This window comes from Macrobrachium rosenbergii, chromosome 19, assembly GCF_040412425.1.
Source record: "Macrobrachium rosenbergii isolate ZJJX-2024 chromosome 19, ASM4041242v1, whole genome shotgun sequence".
In the NCBI taxonomy this organism is placed as follows: Eukaryota; Metazoa; Arthropoda; class Malacostraca; order Decapoda; family Palaemonidae; genus Macrobrachium; species Macrobrachium rosenbergii.
In genome coordinates this window covers 36004874-36032046 of record NC_089759.1, presented here as the reverse complement: position 1 = coordinate 36032046, position 27173 = coordinate 36004874, and the positions used below count along the sequence as shown (strand labels likewise).

The 27173-nt window shown below is 37.0% G+C and overlaps 1 protein-coding gene and 1 long non-coding RNA gene across 2 annotated transcripts; both read left to right on the top strand.

Annotated features, from left to right (window-relative positions):
- The first annotated feature begins 174 nt into the window (after positions 1-174).
- Positions 175-6729, top strand: LOC136848832 (uncharacterized). The gene is made up of 2 exons (XM_067121573.1): positions 175-2044; positions 5698-6729. Exons 1-2 carry the CDS (start codon positions 347-349, stop codon positions 5866-5868), a joined length of 1869 nt encoding a protein of 622 aa, XP_066977674.1. The 5' UTR covers positions 175-346; the 3' UTR covers positions 5869-6729.
- Positions 6730-22418: 15689 nt separating this feature from the next.
- Positions 22419-26564, top strand: LOC136848504 (uncharacterized). The gene is made up of 3 exons (XR_010856040.1): positions 22419-22570; positions 23596-23679; positions 26208-26564. It is a non-coding gene; the product is annotated as an uncharacterized lncRNA (long non-coding RNA).
- Positions 26565-27173: the final 609 nt, after the last annotated feature.

The following is a 27173-nucleotide window of genomic DNA, read 5'->3' as shown; positions in this document are numbered from 1 at the left end:
ATAACATTTTCGATCACTCACATATGCCCAATTATATATGCTCAGTAACATAATGACCTTCAGTTTGGCTGTGCAAATCTAAAGCTTCCTAAAAGGCGTGGAGATTATACATAAGATGTAGTGTTGTTTTTATACATGACGCGTACTACGAGTAGTCTTGGCCGCGATCAGTTTAGTCTAGCTGTGTGCATCGATGCAGAAAACACGGACCGATTTCCCCTTTTTGAGTTGTGCCTTTTCACACTTAGATTAATGATAAGCAAATAGCATGAAAATAGTGAGGAAACTGAACGCTAGTGTATAACAAAAAGTGAAATTCCACCGAGCAAAAGTAAAATCCTTCAAAATGTATAACTTATGCTGTAATTACAGGAAATGTATAATCTGGATACTAGAGTTAGCGTTAATTTGTTGTCTTACAATGAGACACTTTTTCCAAAAATGTTTCCCCTCCAAGGAACCAGGGAATTTTCGGGAACTGTTAAAAGATAAGCCATCGAATGCCGCAGGTAAGCAAGACAGAAAGTCGACTTTTTTCCCAGCTTTCGATAGTTGTGTCGTTGAAAAACAGCCATTACCGACGGAGGAATCCAACAGGAGGTCGTCACATTCGTTTACAGTAGAAAATAATCGACACAGTTCATTGGAATCCTCATCGCCCGTCGAGAAATTTAGAAAACAACTGTCGCTGTCATTAACGTCTCTTGTTGAGTTGAATAAACCGGAAGCTTTTCATTCTTCAGAGGTCGAAAAAGATTGTGCAATTTCGACGCATGCAACAGGGAATGAAGGCGCAACAGTTTCTCAATCACCTGAAAAGGGGAACCTTCAGTCAAGTCAACCTCCAGTTAGGGATGAAGTTATCATGCCAGCTAAGTCACCTGCTGCCAACGTCTCTGCCAAGTCGCCAATGACACCCGTCAAAGAAAACACTGTTGTGTCATCGCAGACACCAGATAAGGATGACCCAGTGGTGAAATCAGAGTCACAAGTTACAGATAACAAAACAAAGTCATCGCAGACATCTGAGAAGGATGACGTTAGTACATCATTGCATACAATTGACGAGGCTGACTCTTCCTCAGTAATACAAACATCTGTAGAGTACAAAAGTGATTCGTCTCTCCTGACAATTGTCAAGAACGACTCAGGTTTGTCATTTCAGACACCCTTTAAAGAAGACCCTGCTAAAACTTCACAAGAATCCTTGTCCTCAAATAACAATGTAGAGGTTGATCTTGCCCTACCATCACAGACACCTGCCGAACATGATCCCCTGGCATCATCACAAGCACCTGTTGAAAAGGATCTTGTGATACCAATGCAATCACCTGTTGATGATGACCTGAATACGTTACCACAGGCAGCTGATGGTGACGACTTTGAGATCCAGTCACAGAGACCCAAAGATGACCTTGACATTTCCTCACAGATGACTGTCGAAGAAAATCATAACTTGGTACCCAAAACACCTGCTGATGGTGAATCTCCAGCGTCATCATCCAACAGCGACGATGCTGCAGTGCCATGCCCAGCACCTGCTGAGGAAAACCAAACAACAGCATCACAACCACCTGCCAAGGAAGACACAATGACGTCATCGCAGTTATATGCAAAGAATGACCCTGTAGTGACGTCACAATCATCTGTTTGGAAGGCTCAAGAGAAACCCTATGTGCTTGACGAAGAAGAGCTTAATCCATATTCACAATTCTCAGTGAAAGAAGATAGTTCATCTGCTGTCAACAATCAGCGAATATTGCAGTCGGATGCCAAGCACAGAGACAAAAGAATGGCTCATTCCGCCACTGAAAATAACGAAATTGCCTCATCACAGACTTTTTCATTGCCGGTCGAAAATGACGGTGTCCGAACGACATCGCCATCACCAGATCAAGGGGACTTGAAAACGTCACAAGAATCATCTGCTGACGACTGTCATGATAGCAAGTCTGAGCCACTCTTTCTTGATCATCATGAAGTGACCTCGCGGTTATCATATGACGAATGTTTGTGTTCAAGATCGTGGGATTTAGAAGCTAAGGTAACTTTCATTCAATCTTATTTTCGTTTGTTCTTTTGAAGACATTTAAAGTACATGCTCTTGTACGCATCTTTAGTGGCTGCTCTGGTTTCAGTTACTTTCATTCATGATATTAGTGGCGGTAGAGCAAAGCATATTCTAGTAATTACGATGCGATCCAAAGTACCTTGATGGAGACGAATTTGTAATTACTTCCTAATTGCCATCAAACATCTTGAAAACCAGTGATTTATACACTAAACTTTCTCAATACCGCTAAGCATAACCTCCCTTGTACGCTCACCTTCATTCAACTAACGTCTCTGTGTTTCACATCCTATATAAGAAAATCACAAAAATGTGATAGTATTTGGCCCTGTCCTTCATTAATAGTGTATAAGGTACCTTGTCTTATGTTAATGACCTCTCTTTCTCTCTCTCTCTCTCTCTCTACACACACACACACACATATATATACTGTATATATATATATATATATATATATATATATATATATATATATATATATATATATATATATATATATATATTATTGTTGAGTCACTACCAAACCTTACCTGCTGAATCATGGATGAACCCCCTGTGCAGTAAAGCTTTTACAACGTCACAGTCCTTCAGTCCTACACACTGGGCTCATCAGGAACGTATTGAATCCCCATCCATCCACCATGTCATTCATCCCTATCATGCACCCACGCTACGTTTCCTGGATTGTAAGGTCTTCCGTTACTATACATCTTAAAGCCCACCTATCTAACACATTCTAGGACGTCCTCTCCTCCTTCCCTCTTCTGAACTGCACTTCCTTTTCATCAACCCATAGTCACGTATTCTTTCAACATAACCAATCTTCTTGTTTCATATACTACATTAACAGATCATCTCACTGGCTTCGAATTTTTTTCTTTCATTTGCATTCAACGTCCACGCTTCACTTCCATAAAGGAGAGTCGGCTCAACAACCCTTTACAAACATTCCCCACTTTGGCCTCCATAGAAAATTCAAGTTTCATCTTAATCTTTCAAGTTTCTTCCAATTCTTTCTTGCTTCAGCTAGTTTTTTTACCCAACTTTACTCTCATTCTACCGTCTTCCATTATTTTTATACCAAATGCTTATATCAGTCAGCCACTGCCTCGATTCTACCATTCATGTTATCATGCATTTCCTAATGTTCCTGGTTTCCGTTTATCTTCATAACTTCACTTTTGATCGCAATTACTCTGAAATTTCTCACCTCACTTTCAACCTCCTTTACTAGTGTCTTTGGTTTGCGTTCGCTAAACTCAGCTAATTCATACTCAATTCACGATTTATTCCCTTATCCCACAACTCTTCACTCACATCTACTGCTCCTTCTCTGACTTCTCCCATCACTGCCTCCATATCCATAGATAGTGGACAACCACAGAGACATCACACAACTTTGTCTGAGACTATATTAGACACCAAACCAGCCACTTTCCCATTTGTATATTTTAACAAGTGCTTCACTTCCATCACAGAAACTTTTAATCACTCACAATAATTTATCTTCTATGGCATATATTCTCAGCACCTACCAATAATCTCAAACAACTGCGTGATATACTTTTCCCACGTCCATGCATACCAATACAATGTTTTCCCTTTACTCTCAAAATTCCAACATAACTGTCCTAACAAATGTTTGATCCACATACCCTCTCTTTTATTATCTGTCTTACTTTCTTAATCAAAATGCTACCCTATACCTTCCCTGTTACATTAAGTAGCGTTATGCCCCTATAATTCTTAGTCACCCCAGTCACCGTTAACCTAATACAAGTTCTTCTCTAGCTCACACCAGTTCGCTGACTTTACAGAGGACAAATCTTGAAATGCTTGACTGAATTTCGAGTAGAAGTTTCACTTTTTTAAGAGAAAGTGAAAGTATGTTATCAGAACAGTTTGACAGTGAAGAAGCCATTCGTGGCTTCACTTACTTGGCGGATATTTTTGTATATTTAAAAGAGGAGAATCTTTCGATTCAAGACCCTGCAGTAGCCATTAAGGATGCGACATAGACTACCAGATTTGCTGGTCAAACTGCCACTGCGAAAGAGGAGATTGGAGTCAGACGACTAAGCCAACTTTTAAATGTTAAAGGTGCTCTTGCAAGATGTAAGTGAGAATCACAAAGCCTTGTCAGTTTCCCTGAGGGCAGAAATCTTCAGACATCTCTATACACCGCAGAACCCTATCAAACGTTACTTGTGCTCAGGTAACCTTAAAGTTGAAAAACTCTGTCAAGGACGACCTTACTGACTTGAGGACAAGGGAAATGAAATGAAATTAATTCAACTCAGATTGTTTGGCTAAGTGAGTCATGGGTGCTCTAATTCCGTTTGCGTCAGAATTTCAACATTTGTTACTATTAAAACAAAAAGTAAAAACTGGTTGTACGTCTAAGACGACATCCGTGCTGCCTTGTCAAAGATCACTCTACAATTGCATTCCCATATTCAAGACAAGCAACAACTTCCTTTAAATTGAAATGAAACTGGGGAGGCTACAGCTTCAGTTTCCTTTTGTTCAAATTGCAAAAGCTGGATGGGATGTGCTGCAGTTATTCACGAAATGGCCACTAATTTGCGAATGCCAAAGAGTCAGAAACATGAGTCCTCGTAAAGGTTCTTTATTAATCTGTGTATGAGGCATTTACTATCCAAGGACAAAAAAAGTTCAATGTATGCAAAATGTTCTATTTTTGAGTTAATATGCATATTTCTAGGTAAGGGGTACACAGCTTACTCCATGGGAACCATTGTTTACAAACAAGACCATACTTCATTCATAATTATGGACAAGGCAAAACCTGCCAATTTCATCTGTTGTTGTTGGAAACAGTATTTGGTAATTCTAAGCCGGCTGTCCACGGTGAGGTAGCCCTTGGCAGTTGACGTTTTCCTATGTTATTTTACTTGCTTTACAAGAATTTAAAGCAATATTTTGTCGGCCGGCTGTTACTAAACTGTAACTGATCTTTGAAGGCTACACGACGGTACCAACGGGTCTCCTGCACTGACCTATACAGTTCAAAGGTAAATTACAGTTTAGCTACAGCCAGCCGGCAAAATATTACCTTAAACTCTTGTAAAACAAGTAAAACAACACAGAAAAACGTCAACTGCCATAGTCTAGCTCGACTGGACACTATTCGAAGCTTTTGGTAGTGGCGAAGAAACGTAAACGGGTGGCGGAACGGCACTTCACACCTTATCTGCATTTTGAAATATTCTTGGCAAGCTCGTATGTTCTGGCAGGCGGTAATGCTGCACTGCACGCGCTAGCCACAGGGGTTACAGAAAATGTAAAAAGAATATTACTTTAAATTCTTGTAAAGCAAGTATAATAATATAGGAAAACGTCAATTGCCACAGTCTAACTCATGGTGGAACATAGGTTTAGAATACTACTCTCTCAGTTGGAGCAGAGCCATATACATCTGAGTTGGAGGCATTGGGCGATTGGCTCACCCGTAAGACGGCGCATGCGTGATAGGGCCTAGAATCAGCAGTAGTAGTAATGCATGAAAAGTGCCTTTGGAACGGCTCCCGCTGTCCATTCATTCGCCCCTTTTTTTTAGGCTTGTTTTTTGTGTTCCAAATGACATATATAAATTACTATTTCAGGACACAGCACTACAAGCTACCAATGACAGTCCAAAAAATGAATCATCTACCACCACTCCTCCACATATATGCATTGTTGTTGTTGATGTTGATGAGTCATCGGACAGCGACAGTGAGGATCATCAAGACCTGAAAATAGCACAGTTGTGGAACCACAGCTGCGATGTATGAGCTGCACAGGATCGTCTGTCTATATGTGCCCAGATGTTGTGTTTTCCGTCTTGCTCCCCGTCCTCAGAGCAGTTAGTGGCAAGGAATGTATCCAATATCAGAATTTTTGCCACTGGTTAATAGATCAGCAGCAAAAGCTGTCTAGAACAGTTAAAAATGCCACGAAATTCCAGCAAGGAAGCTCATACTTTCCAATAATCTTCTTGTAATTCTGAAAGGATGAGCAAGGTTTAATAACCCAATAAGCTGCTGATAATTTCACTTAGAATAACTTATGGACGTTTTTTATTAGTCTAGTCAGACAAGTATTTCTTAAAAAGAAATGTTAATTAACCATATTTCTTTGAATTTATGTTGCAATTTAATGTTCTGACTCCAGAGGATGACAGCTTCCAAATGTAATGGTAATTCTGCATTCCATGTGATGTAGCTTTTCGTATCTGATGTATACCCTTCCCTAATATTTACTTTAATGTTTAGCTAAAATGTAGCTTATGTGTTTCAATACAAGAAATTTAACTACTGTACCTAGGCTATAAACAGTATCACAACACTGGTCAAGCCTAGGGACCATTAAAACTATTGCTTTGTGATATCCTTTATATATTGTTCAGAGAAGTCCTAATTTTTAGATATCGATGCCGGCAAACATTCATGCTTGCTTTGAACAAGATATATTTTATTTCAGCTCTGTATACGAAACAATGAACAGGTGCAAAATTTGTAAACTTCCAAGTTATTTCTGATAATGTACTATTTAATTGAAACTATTGCACTAACATCTGTTAGAACTATTCTTCCTTAATTTATTCTACTCTAGGTTCTTTGCAGTGTCGTTTTACTAATAAACTTTACCTAGTGTTAGTTTTTTTTTTCTACAAACTATTAATGAACTACGGTGAAATAACTAAAGCAATACAGCTTATAAAGGCCCATATACATAAGAAGTGAGCAATTAATGAAAAAAAAAACAATAAAAATGGAATATAAAATCTAGGCCAAAGGCCCAGCGCTGAAAGGGAAATTGAGAGTAAAAATGTTTAAAAGTTGCAACAGGAGGAAAACTATGAAACAATTGTTAGGAGAGGGTGGAACTTAAGATCGAACAAAGATGATATGAATGGAGGCATAGTAATAAGAATGAAAGGGTTGCAGATAGGGGCCGAAGGGACGCTGCAAAGAACATTAAGTAATACCCACAGTGCACTGACGGAACTAAACCCCTACAAAAAAAAAAAAAAAACATTAGATTTACCATAAGGGACCACAGAATGGAAAATCGTCTGAGACTGGGAGTCCACCTTAATTTTATGAGGTTCAAGATGGCGCCCATGGGATTAAGTCGTCATTTACAGTTGTCCCCTGTCTTTTATTTGACACATTGCACCCCAAAACTATAGCCTACCGGTGCACATATTTTTGACAAATTATTTTTATCACAATACATGTAAGTAAAATGTGGATTTTTTTCTGATGTATTAGTGAGCTAGTAATGATTAACATATTGCTTCCATCAACAACATTTAGTTTTACATGGAGCAGAATAAAGGTGCTGAAACATGTAAATTTGCTAAACAGGCATTAAATGTCTTGTTTTGAATTCACTGTATCACACTTGTAATTGTTTGTTTTCGATAACTCAATTCTGATTTGCTTAATCTGTTGAATGTAGTTTTTCACAGCTGTTCTTATGCCATTGAACCTACAATTTTATTTGTAATTCAGTCTAGATAGTGATCTGTTTGTCACATTGCTATCTCTCTACGTTCTTTCCAGTTTCATTTAAATATTACATGTCTAACTGAACCTTGTAATGAAACATGTGTTTTATCATAACACTATCAGACAGAGAGCGGAGAGGTATATGAAACCTAAAAGATTATGTCTGTATACTAACTGCCTGTGCTACCCAAATAGGTTCTATTCTAGAATTAGAAACTACACTCCAGGAGATGGAGGCTTGTATTAATTCTAGACCCTTGGCATTTGAAGGCGAAGAACCTGATGTTGCTAATCCCCTTGACACATCTCATTTCCTTATTGGTCGTTCACAGCAGGTTTTCAGTTAGAATTGGCAGATGAGCCTGCCTCAGGCGTATCCTCAAAGGACTGAGTGTGAGAGGCTGTGCGTCTGATTCAGAGAAATTTCGGAGAATCTGGCAATAAGAGTATCTTAGAAACCTGGCTTGCATGGTAAAGGGGTTCAAAGCAAAATGTAACTTAAAGAATGGTTCTGTTGTAATAGTAAAAGAAGAAAGAGTGCCAAGGTTGATATGGGCCCAAGGAGTTATTACTGAGTTGTACCCTGGTAAAGATAGAGTAGTGAGAAGTGTTGAGGTTAACACTAAATGTGGATTTATACCTAGACCTGTGCGAAACTTGTATAATTTAGAGATATCAGATGTCAGTGAGGAAGAGGTTTGTAATTCCCCTGATGAAATAAAGATTGCAGAGGATCATGTGGATCTTGATGAATCACCCTATGAGTCTAATGTAGGTAAAACCCGAAGGGGGAGGTTAAGGCACCTGTTAAACTTAACCTGTAAAATTTCAAGGTTATTGAGATGCAGTGGAGGTCCCTATGATGACAGAAGTGTGTCAGCACTTCTATGGTGGGAAGGATGTTAAATGTATGTTTTTGTCCAATGAGAACGCTCCTAGTCTTGTGTTTATGTTGCGTTAAATATACATTGTATCGTCCAATGAGAACGCTCCCGGTTTCGTGTTTACATTGGGTCAAATGTTGAATTATTCTTAAAACCTACCCTTTTTAAGAAACATGTATCGAATAACCGCTAAATATTTTCTTGTATGACAATTATAGAGAGAGAGTGTAACCCTTGAAAGTTGTATTTGTGTTGTAAAACAATGTTGAGTTTAACCTTGTATTTGGTGATGCATCCTACCCTCCCCCCCGCCCCTGTGCCTTTTCGACCACCCCATGCCTTGTCGTGTTCATACCTTTCATTTTTGTAGTTTTTGCCATTTTTTATGTTGAATCTGTGATTTAAGGTTTCAGTTTAATTGTGTATCTTGTCTGTACCATTTTTTCTGAAATTTTGAATGAATTCAGATACTTAAAAAAGAACTGTGGGACCTGCGTGCTCCCCAAGCCGTTTTTGAATCTTGTTGGGACGGAGAGAGGAATAAAGGAAGGGAGATACGAGTCACGAGTTTCCTTTCTCACGTGTTATGTGAGAATTTGAGGAGACAATGTCTCAAACTGACGGGATCATGGCCCAAACATTACAGACCACATTATCCACTACTGAAAACATTTTGCCTCCATCTCAGCAAAGCAAAGATCTTATCTGTTCTGGATGTTATGAATAGGTTTTGGCAAGTGAGGCCTGATGAAGAACCTGTCGAGCTACTTGACTATTTTTAATTCCCAATTTGGCAGACACCGAAGAAAACGCATACCGTTTGGTATTCCTCCGCCCTAGAGGAATATCAGAGAAGGGTGCATGAATCTTTACAAAACCTCAAAGGATTAGTGGTTACTGCAAAAGCTATGCTGGTGTATGGAGACGGCTCAACAAATGAAGAAGCATTGTTGGACCACGACAGAAACTTGGAAGCATTACTGCAGAGGTGCCGTAAGGAGGGTATTAAGCTGAACCGAGACAAAATTAGGCAACGTGTGCCAGAAGTCACTTATAACTGACACTTGCTAACTAAGGATGGTGTATCCGCAGGTCCAAGAAAAGTGGAAGCAATAAGCCATTTAAGAGTAACCTCGGATATGAAATCTCAAGAGATTATTGGGAATGGTCAATTATCTTTCTAAATTTCTCCCAAGGTTGTTAAATTTAACACAGCCTTTAAGAAATCTAGAATGGAAAAACGTGGTGTGGCAGTGGAATTCATGTCATGAAGCATTCCATAAGGCAGAGGAATTGGTTGTAGAAGCACTAGTTCTGAAGTATTTTAATAATAGTGCTAATGTAACCTTGCAGGGTGATGATTCACTGTCAGGGTTAGGTGCAGTTTTGATGCAACATGGTCAGCCAGTAGCTTCTGCATCTAACGTATACATTGCACAAATATGCTCAAATAGAAAAAGAAATGCTGGTCATAGTTTTTACAGCTTTGTACTTCTAGCAGCACGTGCATAGCGAAATGATCAATATTGAAACTGACCACATATCTAGAGAAAGTACTTTTAAGGAACCTCTGATTAAAAGTCCTAAAAGGTTACAGAGTATCTTGCTGCACCTCCCAAAGTTTAGCCTTAATGTTCAAGGACGATACGTTGAGTAGGGGCTTTTTGCCACACTGTTTCACAAGCAGATAAATATAGTGTAATATCCAAGTTTGAGGATATTACTAGCATTCATATGTATCAAATATTGCTATGAAAAGCGATAGTAGAAGGTGTGGAATCGCAACTTTGAAAGAGATGATTCTTAGTGGTTGGCCCACTCACTATAAAAATGAAATTATTACCCCATATTTAAAAACTCTCTCTCTCTCTCTCTCTCTCTCTCTCTCTCTCTCTCTCTCTCTCTCTCTCTCTCTCTCTCTCTCTCTCTCTCTCTCTCTCTCTAACGGAGAGAACGTGATCGAAAGTTTGAGTGCCACCCTACTTTATATGTACTGTACATTATCATATGCATTTCTCCATGTGTAAATAAAAACACACATATACGTGCCACAAGAGACACATCTGAAAAGAAACATATATTGTATACATAGGCTGATGATCTCGGTAAAATACATTTACGAGCAAGCACGATATGCATCTCTTCGCATCCAAGCCTTTACTAAATAATTTTGAATTTCAAAGAGGGTTAATTTGAGGAATTACCTTTGGAGTAAGCTACAGAAGACCAAGAAATTCCTGTATACGCTGGTATTGAACCTTAAATCCACGAGAGCAATTCTTTTAAAACGAGAATAACATGAATTAGAAAATTCACCGCCCTTGTTATTTTTCACGTAAAATGAGCTAACACGTGGTAATTTCTGTAGAATAATAATAGGTTAGCAATTAGGGGTGGCCATGGCCCAAAAGCCCCCTCCCTCTCCCCGCCAGTTATGGCCATTTATTTACGTTAGCTTATAATTTCATGTGCCACACCAAAATACTTCGCCAATGTGCCACACATGAAAACAATAGTCTTACAGCTCAATACAGCTATAGAAAACGTTTGGAGCTACGTACAGAAAACGAGATACGTGCTATGACGAACTATTGTAAATAGATAATTTTTTTCTCTCTCGATCCGATCGCCCGAGCACATACACACTGACATTCCTACACATAAAACATTAGTGGGAACTACCAAATGAGTTAATTTTTATACTTAAATATTCAACTCCATTATTTTTCGCTATCATTGGTGATCTCACCTAGGCTACTAGCTTAAGCCACGGAAGCAAGTGTCGGACTCCTGAATTTTAAATCTAATTACAGTAGGCCTACATTTATTTATCGATTTCGCTTTTGGTACCCACAGAGGATACATGTCCGCTCAGTATATTAACGCTTAAAGTGAGATGTGAAATTCGCGAGTATGAACAGTGGTCTCTTATTAAACATGTTAGCGTTAGTAAGTAGTTCCGACCGAGGACATCACCGCTAGGGGTAGTGGCACTGCGGACTCCACTGGGTTTCATAGCTCTTAACAGTAGATTGATAAACAGTACTTTGCTTCGTTAGTCAAACTGTAGAATATCGATTTATCAACCATCTAAACCAGTGGTTTTACTACAGAAAAATTATAGGCTCTTCATAACTATAACTATTCCGGCAACTGTTGCCTGCGCTAGGAGGAGTATGCCCTTAGCGTTGTTTGTAGACACGATTTTTCTGTTAGGTTGAAGTTTTACCATTTACAAAATCTATGTTCAAATCAAAATGAACGTTTTTATTATGCACTGTCATAAACTGAAAGTCCAATGGAAGCTTATAAGTCTTATTGCTATTTGGTACGTTTGATGAATGGAGGATGGATGATCAACATCCTCCTGTAGTGTCTGGTTATGTGCTATGGTACACTGAAAAATCATAAAATAATCATATAATGTCCACAGATCGACAGGGAACGGCCCCCCCACGAAATAAACTTCAACTATTTATAAATAAGTATAAAAAAGAATTAGGTCTCTAAGATAAGACGTGTGAAGCTAAGAAACTTTAATTGCGAGAAAAACTCACTTGAAGCTGGTGATGTTTGAGGAACTTTTGAAGTTCTTTGGCAATGATCCTACTCCTGATTCAATATCTGGATCCTCTACTGTTTCCCTTTTATTTCTTGACCTCTTCTTGAAAGGTAAGTGCATATTTGCATCCATCTTGGTTAGATACTCCAGCGAAATTTCCGTATCAGGGAAACCGAGTCAGGTCTCTAAATGATACCAGTCCTACACTCATGTTAGTGGGCTACCATAAGCTGGCTATATTTCTCATCATTTATTTTCTTTCCAAAGAACTGCATGTACTAAAATAGCCACTTGATGTTTCATAATCTGTCACAATTCCTAAACGTGTCTCAATTGTAGCACTCAATCTAAACTATGGCATAGGCCTATGTCCCCTCTTATGTCACGACCCAACAAACGAGACGTCCAACGATGGCAAACCATTTCTAGGCTTAATGCCAAAGTAATCCTTATAAGGCCGGGTATTTACGATCAGTGTTTGCCTCTCAGTTCATCGAATCCGGCGTTAAAACTTACGTGTAGAACGCAGTGTAGGAAGGAGTCAGTCCACTCACCAGAACGGATGAACTGATGCAATTACCTAAAGTTCTTCCGACCGACTGTCAGATGCCTGACTGCATGGGTTGACCGGTAAGTGACTATTTGGTGACAGTTCTCTGCTGGATTTCTCCCTGGATAAATCTCAGGCGCTCTGACCGGACTGGGTACCACAAAACAGGAAAATAAAGAATTTGGGCCAGAATTTAATGATATATACATAGGGATAAACCTTGTTTATGGAAAATAACAAGTAAAGAATATATGAAAAAATAATGACGATGGCCAGAGCTCAAGACCAATTTCTGCAGCAAGTGGTACATTTGAATCTAGCAGCCCGGCACCCAAAAATAAAATATCTTAATTAACGATATACCATGCATTAGTTCAGCTGGAAAGGTATAGTCAGTGACAGGGGAGCGTATGTCAACAAGCATACGAGATGTCGATTTTGATGTAAAGAAAACGTATGCAACCAAACTCGGGAAACCCCCACCTGACATGCATGTTTTGGTGGACATAACTATCAATGATGTTTTTATTTCAAGCTCACCTGGATTCCTTTACTATTAACAGTAGAATAACAGACGACTCCCCAGATGTGCCACGTTCTATCACACCAAATGTAAGCCTAACTGATTCGTTTATACAAAGCCAACCGGGTTACGCTTATTTTACTTATGCAGCTCAGCCTAGCAGCAGCAGTGAACGCTCATAGCTCTAAAAAGCTCTATATTCTTATGGATAATTCCATTAACTTATACATCATTATGTTTGATGCATTTTATAAAACAGCGTTTGACTTCTTTCCCAATGAATAATCTATTTTAATCTTGTTATTATAGGCCTAAAAGAATTTTTTAAATTTTGTGTGGCTGTGAGTCTTTCATTAGGACACACATTTTTTCATACAAGTGTTCTGTCTTTTTATGAAAGGTGTTACTATAGTGAAAGTAGGTGCAGGTAGGTTTCAGGGTCCTATTCGCATGTAACTGAACCAATTCCCAGGTTCAAATTTAAATTCATTCATTAATACTGTATAAGAATATACATCTCTTCAATTGCTAAGCTTAGGCCTTTCATATTAGTAAGTGAATTGCCATATTAGCTAGTCTATAATTATGCCTCCATCTCTTCAGCGGAGTTTCCAGCACTGCAATATAGTGATGACCCTTGACGGTTCAAGCAGAGGCGGGTGAACTGACAGGTCAACCTGATCGTGAATACCCGCCCTAAGGCAACGCGGATACCGGAGTTAGAACGGAACCTGACGGTTCAAGCAGAGGCGGGTGAACTGACAGGTCAACCTGATCGTGAATACCGGCCTCAGGCAACGCGGATACCGGAGTTAGAACGGAACCTGACGGTTCAAGCAGAGGCGGGTGAACTGACAGGTCAACCTGATCGTGAATACCCGCCCTAAGGCAACGCGGATACCGGGGTTAGAACGGAACCTGATCCGCAGGTCGTAACGTCTATGGGGCCCTTAAGATTTGAATTTTTTTTTCTTTGTATCCATAAAAAGGCTTCTTACTTTAGCAATAGCTCATAAGATGTGCATACCTTACGTCAGTTTGGTTACTAACTTTTCCCAAACTCAAACGCTCGCTTAATTTTGAAAACCCATTGTAGCCCAAACCCAATAACATCGTTATATATATATATATATATATATATATATATATATATATATATATATATATATATATATATATATATCTGATTAACACCTTCACTCTTCACAGAAATTCTAGAGTCGATTAGGCCTAACTCTGAAATTATTTTCACTCCTTGGTATCCAAATAGAATTCAATTCCCATTTATCAAAAAAATACTCTACATATAATCACTGCTCATAATGATGTATTTATCACTCGTTATAATCACATTGTTTCCTTTTGAATATTGATTTACGAACTGTTGATGATCGAGTTTTTGGGCGAACTTCCACCGGCATCTTGCATAGGCTTATAGCTAGTTTATCTTTCTACAGTTCTCTCTCGGTGGCCATCCCTCCTAAATGGACCACTTCGCTACTATGACTCACGTGTCTCTTTGCTGTATGCATGTTAATGATGACGTAAATATAAATATAATTAACGTCCATAGCGTAACCCGTACGAATACAACCAAATTTACCGCTCCTTGCAGGTCACCATCATCCCTCGCACATGTAAACAAACACTATAACACTTGCGAGGTAAAAGTATGAAATGCCCGGAGGACAAATGAGTCGTATGAAACATTGCGAGGACAAACACTCACCGTGAGAACAAGAACCAGTGCAAAAGTAAAGAAAAAGTCGAACAAAAATCCGAAAAAATTAAGATATTCCGATCTCTCCAGCGTTGACAGTGTCAGCAAGAGCTAAATGGCATTTAAATGCCAGGTGGGATTTAAACTTCAGGGCGGGAGAACGCGCTAACCTCTCCTCACCCTGCAAAAGCTATAGAGACACTATGCTAGAGGGTTATTATCTAATTTTCCATTTTTTGACGGTAAATACCTAAAATTATAGGTTAGAGGGTCCTCTAATATACGACAGCGACTTTCCGATTTGGGGTATTATAAGACAAAGCTAATGCCATCAGTTCTGTACTTCAGTTTTCTATGTAGCTACTTGCGGTTTTGACTTGGAGTAATTAAACTAAGTGGAGTCGACGCAAGGAGCTCTCTCTCTCTCTCTCTCTCTCTCTCTCTCTCTCTCTCTCTCTCTCTCTCTCTCTATATATATATATATATATATATATATAAACACGCGGGTACTTTTAAATATATTTTCATGCCTAACATTTGCAAGAGTACGCGTTTATTAGAGCGCTTGGGTTAAATGTTTGTCCAGAATAAGTTCACAACTTAATAAGTATAATTCAAAGCAAAGCAAAACAAAGGAAGGGGTTGGGTAATGAAAGACAATGACAAATATATGTAAAATGCAAAGAAGGAAAAATTAATTTCTTTTGGTTTTTCGCAAGCATAAATTTTGAAAGCACTGTAGGCCTACTCTTTTAACTTCTTCATAATTCGATATCACGACTACAAAGCACGGTGCACCAACAAAAGCTCCAGAATTTGAGCCCAAAAAATCTGGTCATGTACGACCTGCAGATATTTTTTTTTATACAGAGCAAATCAAAGTTAGAATTCAATTATTCTTACAACGTTGTTACGTAATAAGTTTCATATCACATTCAATAACAGATATATGTTTAAAAAAATAAATAGAAGGAAAATGCAAAAGCTCTATTAGACCTAAAAGAGTGCCAATATATTAATCTATAGTGTATATAGACCCATTTAAGGGTACTTTAGAATTATTTACCATATTATACGCAAACCAACTTATTCAACCTATTTAATTTAAGATGTAAACTCTCCTTTGTGCGCGAGTTGTAATAGTTCAGCATAAGACTTTACATTTTCTATAAAAATGAATTTATTATATTTTCATTGATGCTTGGCGAGGTAGAGCTTTAGAAGTCTAGTGGTTAGTGTAAGGCATATAAACATCAATAAGGGGGTTGTGTTAATTCCAAAGAAACATCCACTACAGACGAATGAAAAGAATTTGTTATTGTTATGTACAGATAGAAATGTACAACAGATACATTTTTGTAATTTTGTAGCCAGTAGCATAGTATCCTAGTTGTATTGATTGACAATTTGCAAGCAAAGTTAATCATTAAGCACGTAAATTTCTTGATCTACAAAGCAACTTAGGCGCATGCAAATCAGTAGTCACTTTTGCCGTATGTCTGGAACAATTGACACTCACATACGACTTCCTAGATAATGATGATACTTTAGCGGATAAGATAATACTCACACGTATTTCACAAGAATGAAGACCTTAACTAATGATGAAAGATGATTATCCCTAGTTAGAACACCAATTTTAGCTTACAGTTGTGAGATAAATGCTATATAATCAATAATAAGTGCTTTTTAACTAAAATTTAGGCCTACTTGTAGAACTACGGACAAAGTGCATCGCCATTACAGAATGCATACCATGCACAAACCAAGGCAACCAATGCAAAATCGAAAGCCACAGTTATAAACAGAACTTTTACATGAGCGATGAAGATTCGTATTAGGAAATTAGACAGGTCATTGATTAAGGTGTAAAAAGCCTAGAGAATGTTTCAGGCATGACAGTTTTGCCCACTCATATTGTGTAGGGCACAGTAAAGTACTTTCCACTAGAATTGTCAGTGCTTATACACTCATACGACTAAAAATGAAGGTTGAGTACATAATATGATTAATGACACTATCGTAAAACATTACATAGATAACTTATGAGTTATGCATCCAATGAAAGTCAAGAGAATAAACGTTAAATTGAAAGTTCTGAGCAATGGTGAAGCGGGCACTAAGCTACTAGGTAGAAACACAAGAGGCTTGCCTGGCCAAAAAACTTGGCTTTATAATGTGTAAGAAGGTAAATGATATTCTTCTGTAATATTTGAGCATAAGATTAATACATAAGATTATTACATATTCTATGACACACAATTGCCACTTTTTTATATTTTGCTACTCAGTACCTAGGCCTATTAGTTCAAACTGTAGTATCAGGGCCGTTTACCTGAAACGAGGGAGCTGTTCTTATCCCTAAGAAATGTACAAAGGAAATAGAATACTCTCACATACTTCTTTATATTAAATACTTGAATCGGTTATGCAGATGCTTTGGAGAACAAACTTATATTTGTTATTCATATACTTCTATATGGTTTCCTTGCTACACGCCACAGATAGGGATGTAAATAGGATTAACATATAAGCATACGACAAAAAGTCTATTCTGCAACAATTCTACCTTTACGGAAAGATGTCAACTTTATAAAAGACAAACAAACACTGAGTTAACTGTTTGTGATACAAACGGAATAGGCCTATCCTTTGGATACGTTCGCACAACATTATATATTTATAATTTAAGAAAATAAAAGTTGATGAAAGAAACAATAACGTTCCTTGAAATAATCAGAAGGAATTATATGTTAATACTGAATTCACTATACTTGTGGAATGACTTACACACAAAGATAAGTTTGATTATGACTGTTGTACATATTCCTGTCAAAGTTATGTGTGATAGTTCGTCGTAAATCCCACCCATGACATACATAAATATATATATATATATATATATATATATATATATATATATATATATATATATATATATATATATATATATATATATATATATATATACATATACATATACAGTACACCTTCTATCGCATACAAGCATGCATGGTGTGCGTTTGGGATTCTCAGTGAGTACGAATGCATATATTTTTTATTCCCAAGTCATATTTATTGGGAATAATAGAATTCTACCACAGGGCAACATTCAAAAGCATATTAGGGTAAAATGAAAAAAAAATGGAAAAGGAAAAACGAAGTGAACTACAGGGAGAAAATCACCTTTGTATTTGCTAGTACTACATAAACATAAAATTTACCTGTACATACCCGTGCATATATGAATGTCAACTTTTTCTGCATTTCATAAAAGGGAGGTGAAACTGTTCAGGTCGACAGTATACTGGATTTTAAAACTGCTTCAGATTTCCACGTAATTCCGAAGGTTAAATAAAAACTTTTTTCACAGTGATTCCTCTGCTTTTGAAGGTTATTAAATGTCCGTCAGCTTCACTTGTGCTGGCAGGAAGATAGTTTTTAATTTTCTGAGAAGGAAACTATTGTGCTGGCTTTGTCTGTCCATCCGCTCTTTATTCTGTCCGCACTTTTTCCTGTCCGTCCTTTTTCTGTCCGCCCTCATATCCTAGAAACTACTGAGGCTAGAGGGCTGCAAATTAGCATGTTGATCATCCACCCTCCAATCATCAAGCATACGAAATTGCAGCCCGCTAGCCACAGTAGTATTTATTTTATTTAAGGTTAAAGTTAGCCATGATCGTGCATCTGGCAACGCTATAAGACAGGCCACCACCGGGCCTTGGCTGAAAGTTTCATGGACCGCCTGCTCATACAGCATTGTACGCTGTACAGAAAACTCGATTGCGCCGAAGAAACCCAGGCGCATATTTTACTTGTTTGAGGTAGTGAACCGTTTAGCATGTGCTGCAAGGGTTCCAAGATTAGGAAACTGAAACACTACGTATCATTACCGTAGAGTGTTTTGATCAAATGACAGTTGTTTCGACATTAACACTCTCAGGTCCAGGCGGGTCGACCCGAATGCTTACGCTCATGTCTTAGTCATTTACTCCTGGGTGATCAGTTGAAGATTTAGACGCATTGTAAGTTTCCACAAAATGCTTTCTAATTTCACCCGTGTAATTTTTACTATCACTAAAGTGGTACCATTGGAAAGCTGATAGTTTATTCTAAAGTATAGTAAAAGTTCTCAGAAGTAAGACAATACCTACCACCGTTTTAGACGTGATGAAATAGGACCAAAAATAATTTTTAGCATTTCTTATTCTCTTCCTCTGTCTTCAAAGGTCAAAAAATATGTTTTCCGTTTATTCAAATGTAATAAATTTTACGTAAGTAGATAGAAGATTCCTTACTTATAGTCATGGTAAATATTTCAGTCGAAATAAATTAATATTTTATGAATGACAAGGCAATTAACAGAAGCGACCATCAGTCTCATTACTGGTGTTTAGTTAATAGCCGGCGCTGGCAGCACTGACGGCTAGATTCGTCATCGTCCCAAGTGGAGTAAGTGAAATTTAAAAAAATGTATCAATGAGTTTCTTTTTCAAACAGACCCAACTGTAGAATTGGGACTCAACGATACTTTCACTCATATATATATATATATATATATATATATATATATATATATATATATATATATATATATATATATGCGAGAAAAAAGCGAGAAAGTAACGAAACTGGATAAAATAAAAATGAAAATAACTATGAACCATCACAACTATAATTCGTTTCACTTAAAAATTCATGTACAGGCTCTGGAAACAAGCAAAGGCTCTGTTTTTTTCCAACTTGGGCAGTTATCATCACGTCCTCATCTTGTATTGAACTGAAATAAAAAACCGCAAATTCGTATCACCATCTTTTGTATAATGCGAGTGAGTTATGAATTAGGGATTTGCTGTTTCTCATACCGAAGCTATTATTGGTTCATTGCTCATGTCCGACCTGCTACAACAGTAGTTTGCACGTGGGGTAACTATGTTACTACTACAGCCCAGTTAGAAAAGACGAATTGCTGTTTATCACAGATGCGGCAGTAAACAAAAGGTGCGAACAGGAAGTCACGCAATTTTGTGTAGTTCAGTTCAGTGTAACTGAGTGAAGGGTAAAATATTAAAAATTTCGTATAAGCGAGTACAGGACATAAAAAAGTTCGTAGAAGTGAATTCACAGAAGGACCTTTTAGTATGTAAACATAATGCAGATTACAAAGGTAGGAAAATGTGTCATATACAATATATTTGTTTATGCGTATGATGGGAATGTGATTGGGGAGGGTTTTGGGGTTTTTATTTATAAAGTTAAGTATACCTTAGTTTAACCAGACCACTGAGCTGATTAACAGCTCTCCTAGGGCTGGCTCGAAGGATTAGATTTATTTTACGTGGCTAAGAACCAGTTGGTTACCTAGCAACGAGACCTACAGCTTATTGTGGAACCCGAACCACATTATAGCGAGAAATGAATTTCCATCACCAGAAATAAATTCCTCTAATTCTTCATTGGCTGGTCGGAGAATCTAGCTGAGAACGGTACCACCCGTCCCATAAGGAACGAAATTTAAAATGCCTAGTTATTTAGGGGGTGGTTAATTGTGTACATTATATTTACATAATACAATTCCGTTGTGAAACTACATTATTACATTAGTCTATAGGGACATCGAACCAGACCACCCTTCTGCTTTCATATCGAAGAATCGTAGAGAATGCTCTTATTAATGGCCATCAAAATAAAAGAGAATTATGCCTATACAGCAGAGTTGACATCAACTTACACCTTTCTTGGTGGGTCAGTGGTCAAAAGTCACTGTACATCACCCATGGTCAAAAGTACAACATTGTTCCTAAATAAAGCAACGTTTCGAATACCACTGGTAACGAATCACTTATCAGTTATAATTCATCTTCTTGTGAGCTACTCGTGAGGTATAGTGAATTAGACAATAAACGATATTTGTGTGCACACACATAATATATATATATATATATATATATATATATATATATATATATATATATATATATATATATATATATAATGATCATATTTTTTAGAGCTTCACCTAATGTAGCGAACTGGATATTTTATGATATTTGTGGCCTAATGTTTGTGAATATAAGAAAAACCCTCGGTGTGTAAGACAAATTCGACAAATTCATAATTAGCCACGCGTTACAAATTTACCAATTAGCTGTCATGGTGAAGACGGGTTGATATCGATTCTAAGTACAAAACCTGAGTTCGACAGGCATGTACAGCAGAGTCGATGTCAACTTATACCTCTCTTGAGAACTGGTGACGAAACATTTATTAATCATAATTCCTCTTGGATGTAAGTTGTTATTCCCGAGGCGTAGTGAACTGGATATTAAAGTATATTGGTGCCTTAATATCTATCTATCTATCTATATATACAGTATATATGTATATATATATACACATATATATAGGCTATATATATAATCCACATGATCATATTTTTCAGAGCTCCACCTACCCCGCACACACACACACACACACACACATATGTATAATCCTGATGATAATAGTTTTCATAGCTCCACCTAATACTATCGAAACAGGATTCGAATATCAGGCGATGATCGAACAATATGATCTGGTTTCAGTAAATTCACTGACCACTGTTCGAATTAGCCGCTAATTATATCAGTTACGACAGATCTAAATGATTTATTTAAAGCCACTTTGTCCTCCTACCTTCTCAATTTCCCCAAAAGTTTGGGCTATATTTATCACTGCAAGCCTTGAATCCATATGGCAAATCGCTGAAGGTGGCCTATTACCGTAGCAGATTACGAACCTACGCACCTTTATTGTTAATAATAATAAATTTAATTATAAAAATTACCTTGCATTCATCGGTGCGAGTTGATAAGCTCACCGTTGAATCACCTTAACAAAAGTGTTCTATACTATTTTTGTCTATGACCATGTCATTGTGACGCCATGTTGCATTAACTAATAATAGAATGATAATAATATCCTTTGTTTCAGCTCCGGGCCATATACGATGAACGAGAAGATGGACACAATAAAATATCCTAAATTAAGTACGCTAGTAAAAGTAATATCCATGAACTCTTATCCCCAGCACTGCTGAAAACAACAGCAATAGCAATAATAATAATAATAATAATAATAATAATAATAATAATAATAATAATAATAATAATAATAATAATAATAATTCCAGATAAAGACCAAACACCGATACATAATTCAGGTAGTTTGCTAAAAAGGAAGAGTAAATGGCAGATCATCTCCATAATAATAATAATAATAATAATAATAATAATAATAATAATAATAATAATAATAATAATAATAATAATAATTTTTTTTTCAGATGGGCTAGCTACTGATACATAATTGGGGCAGTTCGCTAAAAAGGAAGAGTGCCCGGCAACTCTTAATAATAATAATAATAATAATAATAATAATAATAATAATAATAATAATAATAATAATTTCTGTCGATTTTCGGATCATCGCCTTAAACTACTTCGGTGGCGAAAGGGCGAGAAAGCGACGTCCCACAAACAGGCAGTTGCAGCGGTCGTTGGCTGTTATCCTCAAGAACAGCTTGTTTCAGTGTTGTTGAGTCTCCAGCTTGATAAGAAAGGTTTCGTTGATACTAACTCGACTTTCGAGTTCATTTGCGTTTTGGATCTCGGCCGTGCTGTACTGAAGGATCGTTGGCTTCACTTCGTGTGGTTTTATGTACAGTCCTCCATAGGGATGATTCCCTCTCTGACGGGCCCATGTAAGTAAGGTGCTGCTTTTATTTTATAGTTTTTCTCGTCAGTATCGTAGGAGAGTGGTTCTTTTTAAATTTGGTTTTTTGTGCGATCTTCACTTCAGGCGGCATTTTGTATAATCTTAGTGCGGTGTACAATTGCTCCCTAGCCTGACATAAAATTTGTTCTAGGTTCAAATCACCTATGTGCTTCACTTGCATGTCTTCTGTTTTACAATATTCATTTGAGATCCAGGAAAGCATGAACAGTTTCTCAGACATATATTGTGAATAGACTTTGCAAGATTTTAGGCGTGAAGGCGTACTTGAAGGTTTGTTCGGTTGGCGAGTGGATATTACTGCCAGTTTTGCGTTTTATAAATATTTAGATTGTGGTACTTGAGCTATGACAGTTATCGTTTGAAAGTTTTTAGTTTGAATTTCCGTTTGCGGGTTTTGTATCTTCAAATATTGGTATTTTCGATTTTGTTTCAAATTCCTACAATAACTGTTCAAAATGTTTGTTAGGTATTGTAGATTTCATTACAACATGGATTGCATTACAACATGGCATTTAAGGCTTAGTTTCGAAGCTTATTTACTACTAAGCTGGACTAGATTACTTGAGTGGTAATTCTATGCGAAACTTATTTATTACTAAGCTGAACTAGATTACTTTGAGTTGTAATTCTATGCACTTTGGTTTTATATTAGCAAGCTTATGCAGTGCTACTTATGTTTTCATTTTAACTTTATACTGCAATAGAGAAAGTCTTACGATGCAATAGGGTATAAAGTTTCAAGATTAGATAAGCCTAACTCGACTACCATAGCCTTCCTAGTATGGGGTATATTAAGTTGATTTAAACTTAATGTAGACATAAGTGGCAAACTACTAATAACGCTTATCAGTATTTATAAAGCCTTGCTTGCTGCTCCTTGTCTTAGTATTTTAAAACTTAGGTGGCCCAGCTGATTGTAACCTATAGTCAGCCTTTGGTTCGTTCCTCGTGCTAGAATATTTTGGGCTTTAATATATTTTCTTATTTCAGGTCAGGGTGTGTCGTTAAGCATGAGACGATGAGTTATTGAATTCTTAGATGTGCTGATGCCTTATGACTAAACAGGATTAATGGGTGAGTATTTCTTCTCGTTGAGTGACTTTAGAAACCCCCAAACATTTTTTAGTTGTTTTTTCAGAATCAGTACTGGTAAGTTTTCATTTAAAGTTTAGGTTTTGTTTTAATGCCTTTTATTTTTGCAGATTCAAAACCTTCGTTTTGAGAATTTTGAATTTATATTTTTAAAATTGCAAAGGTTAAAATTGAACTTTAACAGCTTTAAACATATCAAGAAATTCTAGGATTTTTCAGCTTCAGAACTTGTTTTAAAGTATTTAATTTTTATTTTTGATTAATAGTTTAGTTTTATTAGTTTTATTTTAGCATCAAAAGTTTAATGTGCTGAAGTTTGTTTAATGTGCTGAAGTTTGTTTAATGTGCTGAAGTTTGTTTAATGTGCTGAAGTTTGTTTAATGTGCTGAAGTTTGTTTAATGTGCTGAAGTTTGTTTAATGTGCTGAAGTTTGTTTAATGTGCTGAAGTTTGTTTAATGTGCTGAAGTTTAGTTTAATGTGCTGAAGTTTAGTTTAATGTGTGGAAAGTAATTTTTGAAATTGTTAGAGTAAATCTAGAATTTTTAGTGGATTTGAACTTGTTTATATTTAAACTTTTGCCTTATGTGGTTTGATCTTGTAATTTTAGCTAGTTTTTTTAGAATTGTAAAGTTATAAGTCTATTTTGGAATTTTGAAGTTTTTGAAAACTGACAATTTTTAAAGCTCTTGAATATTTCAGCTGTAAAAGTTTAAAACTGTAAAGTTATAAGACTCTATTTTGCAGTTTTGTAGTTTTTGAACTGACAATTTTTAAAGCTCTTGAGTAATTAAGTTTTGCGGCTAAATTAAGTTTTGCGGCTAAATTAAGTTTTGCGGCTAAATTAAGTTTTGCGGCTAAATTAAGTTTTGCGGCTAAATTAAGTTTTGCGGCTAAATTAAGTTTTGCGGCTAAATTAAGTTTTGCGGCTAAATTAAGTTTTTTATAAATTAAGTTTTTATGGCTAAATTAAGTTTTATGCTAAATTAAGTTTTATGGCTAAATTAAGTTTTATGGCTAAATTAAGTTTTATGGCTAAATTAAGTTTTATGCTAAATTAAGATTTATACTAAATTAAGATTTATGCTAAATTAAGATTTGCGGCTAAATTAAGATTTGCGGCTAAATTAAGTTTTGCGGCTAAATTAAAATTTCGTTTTTCTTTGGCCACTTCCCGAGTCCACCTTTGCCGGGGTGGCGTTGCCATCTGCCAGGCAAAGGTGGACTTGCATGTTGTGCATGGTGACTTGGTCACCATGCACAACAGGAAGTTCGGAAACAAGCATGGTGACTTCACCACCATGCACAACAGGGATTTCAAACCGAGTAACTTAGGATAGAACTGCAAGATTGATAGTTTTCGTGTAGCTAGGAATTAATGTGAAGTTAGATATGGAACTTGAAATATAGGATAGGTTAGAATAGGGTGAAGAACGTGTTAATTTTATTTAGATGGGGGGGTTAGCATACAGGTAATAAACGCTCAAGTCCTCTCAAGGATGCTGGGAATAGACTGGGGTAAAAAACGCGATAGTCAGACCTAGGGAGACATTTGAGTGCTAGTTACTAATAGCAGAGGGTATTACAGTACTTGAGACCTTTGTTTGGTCATGAGATGTAAGTTTGAATGTATAGTGGAGCTGAGAATAGGGTAGGGTAACTGACATACTTTTATAACTTAATTTCATTCCCACTAGTAAATAGGAACTAGACAGGTAATAGGTGGATCTTAACAATTTTCTAAGACGCCTAGGTCTTGGGATGTTAAAGAATTTTGACACTGATGTCGTGGACTTGTCAGGTATTCTAATAGGCTGGTTAATAGTGGAAATTGTAATTCAAATTTTTGCAGTATTGTTAACGTCGTTCAGTCAATGCGCACAACTCCCCTACCCTTCCCCCCTCTTAATCTTCAAGCAAAGCTTTCATGTTAGGAAATAGCTCAAATTGCATTGTATATTTTCATTGACCCCTACCTCCATCCACCTTTCCTCCAGCGCCGAAGCTTGCTTCTGAAACCCTTTTCTTGTTCTGAATTCCCCATCTTAATTTTTCGCCATGTTGGGTTGTGCAGTTTCAATTCCCTTAAGACTATACTAAAGGACGAAAGTTGCCAGATAGCAATGTTTGCATTACATGGCATGCATTACATGGCACCTTTCATAATATGTAGCGCTGAAGTTAGATGCGGTTGTTTCAGTGTAAGATTGGTGCCCCATTAAATATATCTTCAAGGATGGCACTCTCTATCCTGTTGTATTTCTGGGAGTTTGAAGGAACAATGGTAGTAATATATGGGATTTATGTGAAATTTGATGGCAGTTTGAAGTAACAATAATACTAATACATGGGATTGTTAATGGGGAAGTTTACTCATACGATATAGTATTAATTATAATAACCTTAGAATAGCTGCTGGGACTAACTGAACAGACTGTTTTCACTATTGGAGGGTAGGTTGTCATGGAAACTTATTTTAGTATATTCTAAAATCAAACTTTCTTATGCACAGGCTCTGGTGTAGCTGCAGCAGACCACAACATCGACACTAATGCTAATGGAAAGAAACTCTTTTCGTTGAGACTGAATATCCTGTGAGGATTCGAAGCGCTCTGAATTCGGTTACCCAGACAAGAACTCAACTTGTAAGCGCTATGCATGTCCTGTGACGGTTCGAAGCGCACTAGATTCGGTTACCCTGACAACTAGAACTCAACTTGCAGACGCTGTGCATATCCTCTGAGGATTAGAAGGGCTCTAAATTCGGTTACACAGAACTAGAATTTAGTAGATGCTGTGCTCTACCTACTAATCAATTTTATGACTTTGGATTTGTAATATTTACATGTATGAAGACCAGCTTAATATATAGTGTCTGTAAACCTTCGTCCATTTCTTTAATCCCAAAATGTCATGTGATGGGTTAGACTTTGTAATACTCCTTGAAAGACAATGTCCTATGAAATCAAGGGAATGGTTGTTACTCATTAATTCGTTAACAGAAGTAAGATGGGGAGATTGATATAAGTATAACTGAAATAATGGTAAATTCTGAAGACTTATATCGAATTTTGGTGTTTGGTTGCAATAGTCAATGCAGATTTAAACTTATATTCAGCAAAGTGATATTGTATTTCGACCCCTCTGATGACAGGAATAATTAATGTTTAAGATCATTTCTGATCTGGAGATCGCATTCGGGTGCGAACACTTGTAAAGGTGACTTGAGCGATAATAGTTGGAAGTGAGAATTACTTTGACATGAGATGCCGCCAAGAAAATATTTTAACGATCTTCCGGCGTTGAATTGAGTCGAAATTGCTGTGTAAAGGTTATAATTAGTTCGTAAAAAAAAGTTAAGCAGGCAGCAAATTATCAAGTGATAGTGTAATTTTCCCGGGATTGCTTATTGCTCATGCCTACAAATTGAAGTTAGTGACTGTCGATGGTTACTACAACACAGGCTTTAACGTTGGAC

What these genes read in the sequence shown, in the direction of transcription:
- LOC136848832 (XM_067121573.1), top strand. Translation starts at nt 347, where the DNA reads ATGTATAACTTATGCTGTAATTACAGGAAATGTATAATCTGGATACTA. An exon ending in CGTGGGATTTAGAAGCTAAG is followed by an intron (nt 2,045 to 5,697) that starts GTAACTTTCATT and finishes TTACTATTTCAG; the next exon opens with GACACAGCACTACAAGCTAC.